At 40.0% G+C, this 13,591-nt stretch overlaps 1 protein-coding gene and 1 long non-coding RNA gene across 7 annotated transcripts in view; one reads left to right on the top strand and one right to left on the bottom strand.

Annotated features, from left to right (window-relative positions):
* The window catches only part of TACR3 (tachykinin receptor 3), a 36,708-nt gene extending 31,607 nt beyond the window's left edge, over positions 1-5,101 (bottom strand). The window contains exon 1 of the mRNA XM_005029699.6: positions 4,650-5,101. Coding sequence (XP_005029756.1) covers positions 4,650-5,101 — 452 coding nt within the window. The remainder of the gene's footprint in view (positions 1-4,649) is intronic.
* LOC106020089 (uncharacterized) overlaps positions 1-13,591 on the top strand; it is a 252,097-nt gene that overhangs the window by 89,010 nt on the left and 149,496 nt on the right. The window lies entirely within an intron of this gene.

Genomic DNA, 13,591 nt, shown 5'->3' with positions numbered 1-13,591 from the left:
GAGTGTAGGGGTGCTGGGAAAGAGAAAGTAGGGCCCATGGCTCTTGGGTTCTGATTTTCCTTCTGCTGCAAATTGTTTGTTGATTTGATTCTTTGTTTGAGTCTGCCAAACTTTTAAAAAATGTAATTTTTTGATGTCCTCATATCAACCTGTTATCCAGGCCAACCACATGGTGCTGTGTAGTCCTGCTTAAACAGTCTGGGGTACCAGGAATAAAAGTGGCAAAGTACCTGTCTCTCAGTTCTAATTTTAATAGCCTCATTCCTCCTAAAAATATAGTTGCAGGCACAGTTCTGTGGGGGGCAAGAAAAAGCGTGTTTTGCTCTATCAGAAGGACCAAAGAAGATGAAATAATTATTGAAATTTTAATGGGACTTTGGTACATTAAGTTTAAAAAATGGTGATTTACTTTGATTAGCTTCTGATTTGAAGTTAATTATGGGACTGCCATTATTAATGGCTCTCTGAGGCAGCACATTGCAACAGCTCTGGAGTTTATGTGAACACAACATGTGAGGGAAGTTCCGGGATTAAAAAAAAAGTCCATAAAACTTGATTTCTCTTTAACATAGGACTTTATTTTGTCATTATTGTACTGTAAGAGCATTGACTCTCCAAGTAGCAGACCTGAAAAATGGTCTAGGACTTCTTCAGAGCATAGGGCTAGGATAGATGGGTAACATTTGGCAGACTCTGATCTTTAAAAAGATTAGGCCAAATTCATAATTTTCTCTTTTTTTCTTTTCCCAATAATTGGTAAAGAATAATTACTTACAACCTTGATACCAGCACACCATTTTGATGCTACTGTGTTCACCTGTGTTGAGCAGCAGTGAGCCTTGCAGGGTGTTTTGCAGTAATGCAGGATTTCAATGTATTGTAAATGTAATTTTATTTATATAACTATTTATATTTTATTTATGATTTGTTGGCATATTTATATATAATTCTTTTAAAGTACTTTTGCTTATGAAGATACCTAATGCCTAAGTAATAGTTCTTCAAAAGTTTGTTTACACACTAGGAAGAAAAGAAGTAGTAAGATGCAAACAGGATCAGCAACTACTCACTGTCACTGTTGGAATACCTTGTTTAATTCCACAGCAGTTGCTTTTACAAAGAGTTAAACTTAATGAAATACAGAAATCATAGTGGAATTGCTGAGAAAACAGTACCTGAGGAAGTTGTTTTGTAGATGTGCTAACAACAGGGAAGAAAAAGCATAGAAAAAACCTCCTGTTCTACTGGAGTTATGCTATTTCATGCTATGTTGCTACATCTCCAAATCTCCACTGTAGCCCTCAGATAAGTGCAGAAGTTTTCTAGACCTGTATACTTAGAGCCGGTCCTAGAAAGAGACAGTCTTGGGTTTGGACATAAAATACCAGCATACATGAACCACTACTTTCTGCATGCTGAATGCTACTAGGAATGGGACAGTGGGTCTTCAATGGATGGATCCAGGTGGCCTATCCCCTGTTCAGTTCATTTTAGGAGTATTTTAAGAGTTTGTCCCCAAAAGGTAGCTAAAGGAACTATAGTGACCACTGGAAGCGATGTAATTGTGGCACTGTGCAGCTCTGGGCATGAACGATAGCAGAAGGAACAAATGACTGCCTGTGGAGCAGTGCAGAGTGAAATCTGTGCTGCTTCTCACACTTGAGCTGCCTTGGTTAAAACTGCCTGTGGCACTTCTGCAGTACACTGCAAACAGCCTGTTGGAAAAGAAGCAGAAGGCCATGAAGAAGGGGTGGTCAGAAATGTGAATAAACCCACACGTTTGAGTCTGTGTTCAGTGGCCAGGCAGCCTTATATTGGGCAGGATAGTAATCTTGGATGTTTTCATCCTCAGCACCAGACCCAGCACATCCTACTGTAGGAACTGCCTACTCCACAGAAGTCTGTGCCAGCCCAGCAATTTCACGGTGTACACATTTTAGACAGTATCATCTACAGAAACCTTATGCACAGAATCAGGCATGCAAGGAAAATTGTGCTGCCTGTGACCTCTGCTCAGTAATGTCTAAAGTCACAGTGATTCATTCGTTCTCTGTGAGTGTTAATATGGTCTAAAATGATCAAAAAAGCAAATCTTTTTGATGAGCTGCAAACCATGACTTTTCAGTATTTTGGGATGTTAACACTTTGTACTGCTAAATCATCTGATGTGATCCCATTCTTTCAGCTCCCTTGGTAGCTTAACCTTGATTTGTAGTAGTAGTATTTTTTCAAATGAATATAAACATGTAAGGATGACTTTACTGGGCCAAAACTAAAGCAGTCTCCTGTCCAAAGCATTGGCTGAACTTTTACAAAAGGCAAATAGGAATCAATATTTTAAAATATATCCCCCAGCAGATCTGTGCCATAGAATAGGGCAGAATGTACATCCAAGGAGATTCTTCAAGTTTCATTTCAACCACCAATTTTTCCTCTTGACTCTGCAGAGAGCTAGCCAGGAAATGGTTAAAGGTGCTGAATACATCAGATGTGGTTTGGTATAAAAGGAAAAGGAATGGCAGTGTGAATCGGGAAGGAGTGTCAGAGTGCTTTTAAGTTTGTCTTAAATGAGGCTCCTTACTACTACAGAGAGCTCGCCTAAAAGCAGCCTGGCATTGTTCGCTGAGCTCCCCCAAGGAAGTGTTTGGAGTTGTCTCTGTGTGGGGGCAGGTGAGCTTTGAAATTGTGGGGGGGGGGGGAAAGTTGTGATTCTTTTATTTATTTATGTATTTATTGAGACAAAAGATGGATCAGAGGAAGTAGCTGCAGTAACTAACTCACGACTGAGCATCAAGTGTTTGGCACAGATAAAGCAAGGAAAACATTCCAGTGTGTTGCTATCTGATCACTGCACTTCTGACAGTCAGCGTGGAGCAGAGCTATTCTTCACTCACTCCAGAAAAGCATCTTTCTGTGTCCCAAGGAACTGTATTACACAAAACAACTTCTTCCTTTCCAGTTTCCTAGCATTTTTGGGAACTCTCAGGATGGTACATGCTACATCTCTATGGATATTTGTGTCAGAAAAATGAAAAGCCCTTTCTCAGAACATCCTAGTAACTTGGCTCAGCCAAAACACTGACAGCTCCAGCAGTAACAGTTAAATCCTCAGCATCAACTAAAAAAATGTAATCTTTCTGAAAAGCCCAAACTAGGTGAGAATCTCAAATTAAACCTGAATTGGCAATTATTGGAAGAAACCTTTGCCTGGGTAAAGATAGTATCACTGGCTTTACAGTACCTTCTCCTTTATTTGTGGAAAGTAACAGTTGGGAACAATGCGTCACTGGCAGGAGGAAAGTGCACTCATCTCCTCCTGTTTTCACCCATCCCAAGAGCAGAGAGGTAGGAGAGCTGCTACGAATCTCATTTCCAGTAGCATTTCCAGCTTTACAGAAGAGGAATTCTCAGCATCTGGCTGAGAATGCCACCTAAAATCTGCAATGAATACAGCCAACGGGAAATCATTATGTCTCTGTGCACAGCAGCAAGAAAAGTGCAACATATTTCCCAGTCTTTGCACCTGGAAACAAGACGGTTATAAAGTTTTGGAAGATGGCTTGAACCTCACAAAACCTTAACTACTGTCACCTGAAAGTTCTGCAGCTGTGCCAAGTCCCTTCATGCAGGACCCGTAACATGATTTTGGTATGTGGAAGGGAGATTCGTGAGTAATTTCACTGCACTGCTAAAAGCAAAGTACAAACAGTCTGTTTTTCAGAATGAGAATTCAGGAATTCATTGGTTTTCTGAAACATGTGTAAAGTTATCCCTCCAGCACAGCACGTGTGAAAATGATCATAAAGAAAGGACCATTTCCTAGTGGAGAATCACAACATGTAAGAAAGATGGTCCATTAAGGCATCCCTGTTGGAAATCTGACAACTTCATCTCCCCTTTGCCGTATGGAGACCACAGCTGTCTTATTCAATTACTGTCAAGAGCGCAAAGGTAAAGTTTTTTCCCCATCCTGTTTTCTTTCACAATCTCAAAGGCTGCTTTGCCGCAAGTAATCAGAAAAAAAAAATCAAGCACTTTGAATCCATGTTCTTACCAGACCTCTGGGTATGCACAGATGGCAGCCTAAATAGTCTCATTAGTTAAAATCAGGAGGAACCAGGCAGCTCAGAGCTTTCTGAGAGGAGAGCTATTAAAAACAGAGTCCGGAGTGGTTTCTGAGGAAGAGGCAAATGCCTCTGCCAGATGCAGAAATACAAAGAGGAGGGAAATTTGAAATTCCCTCCCTTCACATGCAATCTCTACAGCTCCTCATCATTATGAATTAGATGGCATCAACTAGGGGAGAGAGACTTTTGGCAAGTGGGGAAGGCAAAACCCTGAGCAATGGCTGTTGTCACAGAATTAGTACACGAAGATGGAACACAGAGAGCAGCTGAAGTCAAAGAGAGGGAGCATTTATTGTAAAGGAAAGCAAGAGAGTAAAACAAATGAAAGGCTGAAGGAGAAAGACCAAAGACAGAGAGAAAAACAGTTTTAGGGAGAGATCCTGAAGAAGGAGAAGAGCACAATCCATGAACTATTGAGGACTCTGCCTCTCGTCACTTACTGGTTGTTACCTTTGAATTTTTATTTCAGCAGCCAATCTGATCCCAATCTCTCACCCCTGTGCTTTTCCTCTCCTTTCTCACCTGTCCACGGCAATCGCCGTCATGGAGTAGATGCTGGCGAAGACAGCTGTGATGGGGAAGAAGTTGTGGAAGCGGCAGTAAGCCTCCCCAAAGTACCACTCGCTGTGCAGCGCGTAGATGAAGTTGATGAGGGTGTTGAAAGCAGCCATGGAGGCGTCGGAGAAGGCCAGGTTCACCAAGAAGTAGTTGGTCACCGTCCGCATGCGCTTGTGAGCCAGGATGATCCAGATGACGATGAGATTCCCAAAAATGGCCACCGCCACCACGGCGCCGTACGCCAGGGACCACAGGGCGATGCGCCAGGAGGGCTGCACAAACTGATTGGAGAAGTTGGCTGCCGCCGGGGCAGAAGCATTTCCAGCTGGGGCGCCCAGCGCCTGTCCCCAGGGATCGCCCAGGCTGCTGTTCCACCTGCTGCTCAGGCTCCAGTTGGCTGTGGGGACAGAAGTCATCTCGGATGTTCCTCTCCTGTCTTCAGGGAACGGCTCTCCCACCTCCCGCTCCCCCGACCCTCCGAAATCCCCCCCAAAGATAAGAGGAAAGGAAGGAAACAAGAAGTTAGGCAGCACAGCCAAGTACTGGGGAGGGGAGAGCTGTCAGAAAAAGCTTTGGCTGTGCTGGTCAGCCTGTTAGAGATGCTGCTCTAGCTGAAGCAGGAGAGCTACCTCTGGGTAGAACAGAGTCCCATTCCTCCTCTGTACAGCCACCTCTTGCTTTTGGTTTTGCTGAAGGAGCAGGGGACTGGGAGCTAAGGCACGTTTTATAGGCTTAGGAGTTGCCAGCGTCATGAAGGGAGCGGAGCGATAAGCTCCATCGGCTGGTAAGTTAACACCTCTTTCTCTCTGTTCTCTCTCCTCCCCTTTTATTTCATTCACTGTCAGCAGCAGTCACTTTCAGGAGCTGTGGGAAGCACCACGGGGAGAAATGAATTCTTGTCTCTTTTCTGCTGAGATTTGTTTTATATTGCCTTTCTTGAAGTCATTATTTCACATCCTTCTTAAATAGCCTTTTTGCCCTGCCTGTGCAAAGCTAATTAGTTGGCTTAGTTGAATATCCAAAAGATCAAGACTGCTTTTTATTAAAACTCTTTCCAGATCTGCTTTTCTGCTACTGTCTTTTCATTTAGTGCATGCTTTCCTTGTAATCATTCTGTTAACTACAGATTTGTGACAGTGACCTCTTTCAGACAAAGAAATACATCTTGTCGCCCTCCAATTTCACTTTGCAATCTGTAATATGCAATTACCATCACAAACATTTATAAAATTAAAATGTGACTACCTTTTACTTACAACACTAATGTTGGTGCCTGTAGACCCATTTGCATATTCATCAGACACTGTTGAAATATTATGCAGCCCTAAACATAGATGTTCATAAGGATGGGTAAAATAATAGTGTTTTGTTTTCTTTGTGTATTTGAAAAAAAAAATGTATATTTTGACTTCTTTTTACTTACTTGCACTTACTTCACACGTAATTCTGTAATTACTTTGAGCAAACAGTATCTTTAGGTCCAGCAATTTCTATACTGGTAGAAAAAGTTAAATGAGTAAATGTAATACCTGATATTTTCACCTCGAAGAAGTCAGTTTTCGTGTTAACAACAGCTGGCACAGAGATTGCATCCTTTGTGCAAGGGTTGACTGCAAAGGACTTCAACTAGCAAATCTTTGCTACTCAATAGGCTGCAGTCTTTTGGGGAGAAAATGTGTTTTAGTGCTGAACTGCTCCGTACTTCAATAATTTAGAGCTACCACTTGTCATCATCAGAGCCTTCAGCTACGACAGCGGTGGAAACTGTTGAGTACCCCTATTAGCAATGACACGTTCTACCTTTTTTGTTCGTTTGTTTTAATAAAAGATCCAGATATCCCTACGTGCCACTTCTTCCCTGTTTTATTTACCCAGTGGAAGTAGTGCCCGCGCTTTAACTCTCATGTCTTCAGTGCAGTTTTAATTTGAATGTCTGCTATTACGGACATTTCTATATTGTTCTGAGGTCTCACCAGCTGACACGATCAAGTGGCAGCCCACCCCAAGCTCAGAAGCTCTGCTGAAATCCACCCTTTGCTACAGCACGTCTAGGATCTATCCATCCGCGGCATGTCCTTGTCACAGGCAAGCCACTGGAGTTAATCCCACGGTTCCCTGTATTGCACCCTACATCTTCCATCTGCATCATCCTTCGTCCTCTCCCTGGGGGTAAGTATGAAGGAGGGAATAGCAGTTTGCGTGCTGTTTCCCTACCAGCCTTTGTGCCATGTTCTCGTGAAATACCGCGATGAGAAGCATTGTGCCAGCAGAGGCTGTAGTACCACTGCAGTGGGTTGAACTACTCTTTCAGTTGGCTCCACAGTGAACTATGAGATACATTTCTCTGCCCTTAAAACTTGTGTAGAGGTGTTTTTGGGAAGATAGTGAATAATAAGCAGTTGAGTAACTGAGGTGCACTTTCCTGGCAAAACCAGTGGGGTGCTGGCCAGGGGGACCTGATTTCTTGCACGTGGTACTGCCAAGCACGCAGCAGAGTGCAAGCAGACAGGAACAGCACACCAAAGCACGTGCAGCAACAATTTCCCCTGGGTGGAAACACAAAGAACTGCGTTTGAACTATTTGCCCTGTGAAGTTCAGGGAGTTACACTCCGGTCATGTGTGAGCCATTCACATGTCGAACAATGTACCTCACGGGGAAAATAAGGCCACGGTGAGACCTTAAACTCTGTTCCCTCATTCTCTTTCAGCAGTTCTGCAATACAACCTTTACAAACACTTCCACTGTTAATTACATTTCTCTCATCGTAGCAAATTCTGTCTCAGTGGTGGATTCCCCTGAAAAAGGTGTGATGTGCAGTAGTTCTGCACTAATGCTGCAAATTAGGGTCCATATTATGACTTTGGGAGCAGCAATCTCATCTCTTGTTCCTCTTTTCTCACAGGAATGAAGATTGTTCTAGCACTCTGCCTTGGAAAATTGTTAGCCATTGCATACTGGGTATTCTGGAGAGACCATTTCCACGTATCTTTCCCCCGTCCTTTACAGTAGCCCCAGGGAAATTGCTCCTCAGTATATTCCTACTCACAGTGTGTGAGAAGTCAGTACAAGTCATCATCTCATTACACAAGCAAAAAAAGCTATAGGTAAATTGACTCCTTGAGATTTGGTTGGAAAAAAAAATAATAATCTGGAAGCTTTTTGTATTCTATTTCCGAAATGTCAGCCAGACCACCGATGTGGTATGTGAATCATAAGAAAACAGAAGTGTCAGCTTTGTAGCATAGAAATGAAAGTGTCATTCCTCTTAGCTTTCCTCTTCAGAGGAACCCTGAGGTTCCCCTCTTGTAGGGAACTTTTTAAACACTTCTCCTAGAGGAGCAGCCTGGTCCAATCAATTGGAGCAGAACCAGCTCCTGCTACATCCAGAAGACTACAACCGAGGTAGAGGTAGGTTAACCTGTCCTTTAGCTCCTGTCTTACTAGCATTTAACTTAACTGATTAAGAAAATAGATTAGGAAGCCAGCAATTGGCTCTTGCATGGTGGAAAAGTTCACTTGGACAGTGAAGTCAGCTGTGCTTTTTGTCGATATTTGTATTGATTGAGGTTTGGTCAGCTGAAGCTTATCAGCATTCACCTTCTCAGATAAGTTGGACAGCAGCTTTGGTGAAAAAATTTGTATTAATAACTTCTGTGTAGCAAAACCTGCCTGACTGCTGAAACTCATGTAAAGGAGCAATACAAAAGACCAAGATCAGAGTTTATTTTGCTTGTTCTCCTGTAGAAAAATCTAGAAGTTGTAAAGGTTCTATCATTTATCATTTATCATCTATCATTCTATCATTTACTTCTAAAACTGTTTTCGGTATATGATTTCTTATGTTAAGTTGTGCCCGCTCCAGCTTATGCATATTCACAGTGGGAATGTTTCATTTTTGTCTAGGGAATACTGTAATCAGTTTGAGAGTGCCTGCTCTCTGATCATCTGCTATTTGCTGCTCTCTTTTGCCCTCCCACTGATAGCTGCTTTGTGTTTGTACAGTCACTTGTGGTTAAACTCATGCCTATTCGTAGCTTCCCATTCCCAGCTTCACAGAATTACTCAGCAAAGTCTAAGAAACATCCAAACTGTGATCAGGGAAGTAGCTGTGACTGTCTGTGGTTCTTCCTTTCCATTACATAGCTTGAAGCTATTTTTTTTACAGTTCCAGCCAAAGTTCTCCTACCAAGCTCAAAGTGGAAGTTAAGCTCTTGACTTAGCATTTCAACTCTAAGGTAGATTTAGAAATGTTTCTGTTCTTTGGTATTTATGGGACTATGATCTCATTTTCTGCAGGTCTTATGGCGTACTAAGAGTTTTCATCTGAAGTCACTCTTCTACTAAATTCACATGTACACTATGAGGAAGAGCCAGAGAATATCAGCAGGAGCGCACAAACAGGGATTTATGGCACACTTACGTAGCATGAATGCTATCCTGCATCATTGTAAATTACAGCAGTTTCATTTCACAAGACCCATTCTGTGGGGTTCCTTTCTTTTGTATTTAGCACCAAGGCTATTGCTAAGTTGTTTTTTTGTTTTAAAATTTGCTCACTTTCTTAGACTTAGCCTTATGACTGCTTGCTCCAGCCCACAGCTGGAAGGGATGACCCTTTATCAGAAGCTGTGGTGGTCCAAGACTTTTTCTTCATTGGGATGTTACTTAGCTCCTTTGACATCTTCTGTTCATCAGTCAGTCATGCAAAGTTTCAGTTATGGTTAATTTTTGCAATTTAAGGATATTCAATGCTATGTCATATTTGTTATGACTGTGCTAGTATTTGCTCCATATTAAAGAACTAAAGAAGCAACCAATTATCATGCAGACTTACTAGCTCAGTAATTAAAATCATGCTTTCTTACAGTGATTGGAATTATATTTTACCTTTTCTTTTTACGTGAAGGACTTCTACAGATGCAGATAGGTTTCCCTAACTGAGAACTTTCCCCATAGATTGAGGATTGCAACTGGGTGAATAGTCTTGATAGATGAATAATAAATTAATTAAAAAATGAAGTTTTGGGCCACCCAAAGATAGCTCTTAGTAGTTAAATACAGTTAATAATTGTAGCCAAAAAATGCAGAGTGTAGGAGAGTTTCTAGTGTTAATATGGTTAGAAAGAAACTCTTAAACTTTGTTTTAGAAAGTTATTTTGCTGAAAAGAGAACACCTCTCCTCCCACTCCCTGAACACACCGGCCACATCGGAATCAGTGGAAATTGTCCTATTGATCACCATTTTTGGTATAAAATGGACTTTTGCTGTAAAAAATGATTGGTCACAAAAAGTAGACTTTATTATTGATTTATGTTTCTTGCAGTCGTGGTTGAGAATCTACAACATTCCTTACATGCATTGTGCAGGGGTCTCATCAGTGCTCTGAAATGCATATTTAAAACCAGATATTTCCATTACTTTGTGTTTTTTTCTTTTTTTTTTTTTCCTTCCTCTCTTTTTCTTCTCTTAGTTTTCTTTGTGTTTTCTTTTTTCTGCCTTTTTATCCCCCACTCTGATATATTTATGCCAGCTGCAACTTGTAATGAAGATTTTTCTGCTATTTCCAGTCTCTTTCAATCTCTTAAACTAAACACAAATAGAAGATAATTAGAACAAATAATGACCATCACATTTTCTAGAATTATGTTTTGTGTATGAAGAAGTATTGAGAGAATAGCTGTGTCAAAACTCATAAAAGATTTTGGTAGGCATTATTGGTATGGTATGGTAGGGTTGCATCAGCTGTTACTGTGTTTTTTTTTCAGGTTTGGCATATAGCTACTGCTTGTGCCAGGTGCTTTTATTTTCCTTTTAATTTATCTTTTTACCTCATATGTAAGAGAACTGTTAGGCTTCTTCAGTGCACAGACGTCATTTCCCTGTAGCAGGATTGTAGAAAACCATCTTCCAGAGGCCTTTGTCCTGCTAGGCAGCTGTTCAAAAGAATTTCATTTTCAAAGCACCTTTGTTTTCTGTTTGAAGGGTCATATCTGAAGAGGTATTGACTAAAAGTGCTTTCCAGTCTGTAACTCTACACGCTTGCTAGAGTCACTTTTTATGGCATTGTATTTTGAAGTGTTACATGCTTTTGGTACACACAATTTTGAAGTGAGAATAGGCATAGACTTACAAAACTGAAATTTAGCATAAAACAAAAATTCTAACAAAATAATTGAAGAAATATATTTTCCCAGTATATTTAATTGTCCAATATTTTTGTACTTGAGAGAGATTGAGAAAATTCCATTATGGAGCCTTCAGAAAAAGGATATTATTTAGAGTTATGTAGAAGTAACGTAAACAGCTTGGTTGAATGCCTGTCAGCCTTTAGCAATTGTTCCAGCCTTTTCTTAGTGTGGAATAATTAGAATTTAACATGATTAGTTGTTGAAGTGAGGACTTGATTAGACCCCAGGGTGGATCCGAAGCATTCTGTTGTTTTTGGCTGTTATAAGACATGATGCCATACTTAATACATTATCCCATTTCTCACATAGCTGCAACCAATAAATTTCTTGATGATAAGGTTATTTCAAGGAATTCTTCACTTCAGAAGATACCTTTTGAAGCAACATAAAGGATAAGGAATTGAAATACTTTTCACAGTGCCATTTCCCAGGGAAGCATTTGCCTCATTGCCTTTGTTAGAACTACTTTCTTTAAAATACCTTGCAAATAAATGATTTACTATCTGTAATGGCTCTGCATTTATTAACTGCATGGGAGCCTAGAGGATTATGCAGTCCTCTTTTGAGCAAGAGCATCATAACACTGCAGAAGCGTTATCAGATCATTGCGTTAGGCTTTGCACATATAAACAAAAGTAGTATTTTAAATGGGTATAGGATTCCTTCTAGATTCAAATAGTAATGCTTTTTGGTCACCTTTCAAGTCCACTGTGTGATAGATACATTAAAAAAAAAAAAAACACTGGAAAGCAAGAAGAACCCTTTCATATCGTTGCTAAAGTTATTATGCCTTGCCATTTGGGTCCACACTGTAGTTGAACCAGAGGTACCTTAGATAGCCAGTACCTTGTTTTCAGACACTTCAAGAAGAGAAATCTGCAGCAGGAAAGGGTAGGACAACATAGATCTCAGTTGGATGTTGAATATTTAAAACTAGCTGAAATTCTAAAGAATGGTTTTTAATATCCTTTCTTAATGCTTTGCTTGCTGGTGTATCTGTGGATATAACAGTGCAGTTTCTTCTCTCACTGCGTGGTATTTTTGGACTCATAGTCTAGTTTTGCATTGTATGAAAAAGTCTTTTATCATTTAAAACATCAGACTTTTAATTTCATTGTGTGCTATCCTAAATATTAGTCATAGTTTTTCTTCCACTTAGGCATGTCTAATCTGAGATTTATATAACTGAAAAGATAATGTGCAAAATTACTCAATGACCTTGCTTTGTAACGCTTCTTTGTTTCTAAGTCTTCATCTATTTTTTTTTTATTGCACGTAGTTTCCTTTGCTGAAATTTTGCAAGAGATTTTTATAAGAAAAACAATACATTTAATTCCTGATTTGAATTCAATTTTCATTTTGTGTAGATTGTTTTCCCACCCACACCCTGTGCCTTTTTACCAGCTACACTAGGAAAAGGTGACCAGTTGGTTGGGGCAATACAATCTAATATGCTCAAGAGTGCAGGGGATGTAAGTGCATTTCCGAGTGCTTATCCTGGCATTACTTATTGTCAAGATTTGGACTTCACATCACGGTATGTCACAGGGTCTTCTTGGTTCCCTGTTGTCCAGATCAGAGGCCACACTGAAGCACACAGCTGTTTCCTTCTACCGCCTGCACTCAGCTGCAGTTTGCATCAATTTCTGAGTGGAGGAATGAGTGAGGAGGTGCCCTACGAACCTCGATGCTCGTACATGGTCATGTCTTGCTCAGGTTGTGAGCCCAGGCCCAGGATGTCAGAGCTGAAGAACTGATTAATGACAAGCTTTCTTCTAGGATATGATACTGAGGCACAACTACACTGAAAGTACTTTTAGAAAAAGTAATACTCAGCACGCGTCAGGATGAGTAATTTCTGGGAGATTAACTAGCAATAAACAGCATTGAGACTATTCTGAGTTAAAGATATGTTCACAAATTATTTTCTAAAGGAAAGCTTTATCTCTTTGATGATGAAAGAAGTAGTAGTGTGTCTTTAGATTTGAGAGATTGATCTTTGGATCCTACAAAGTACTTGGCTTCAGGTGTTATTTTGGATTTCTGTTGTCTAGCTGTGGGGCTCTGATTACTTGTGATGGTGGTGTATGTAGGTGTATCTATAGCTGCCCTTTCATTCTTGTGTTTTGGGAATACATAAATCCATGATAATTTGAAATAGTATTTTGAAAAAAAAAGCGAGAAAGAAATCATTACACATAGATAGAGCTACTTAGTTAAATTACTTACATAATACTGACGTTAACGTGTCTACTAAACCAATTTGTCTTTAATATGTGTTACAGGTGTTCATTTTGAAAAACAAATAAAGATTTCAGACTTCTCTGACAAGCAGTTTCCCTATTATCTTACTTTCACTGTTGTATCAAGAGAATACTCAATGTTACTTGCTTCCTTCATTAGAAAAGAATTTTTATGAATCATTCTCCGCACAGCATTACAGGCAATTCATGGATTTGGAATATTATCTACAGAGAATTTCTAAAAAAAAAAATAGTATCATCATTTTAGAGGACTGTCTGATTGGTACGCTTGGATGAGACCATATTCTGGTAGCATAGGAATAGTTTCTTACTCTTTTCTTTGTTGTATAAGGAAAAAATTACAAAAGTATAAACTTCCATGTGATAATATTTCATTCTTATCAGTTTTGTCAAAATATTTTAAATTCTAAGTGCTATAGCAGATTCAGAGTCAAGTGAGTTTTGTAATTGC

This window comes from Anas platyrhynchos, chromosome 4, assembly GCF_047663525.1.
Source record: "Anas platyrhynchos isolate ZD024472 breed Pekin duck chromosome 4, IASCAAS_PekinDuck_T2T, whole genome shotgun sequence".
Taxonomy (NCBI): Eukaryota; Metazoa; Chordata; class Aves; order Anseriformes; family Anatidae; genus Anas; species Anas platyrhynchos.
This window is presented reverse-complemented; position numbering and strand designations above follow the sequence as displayed.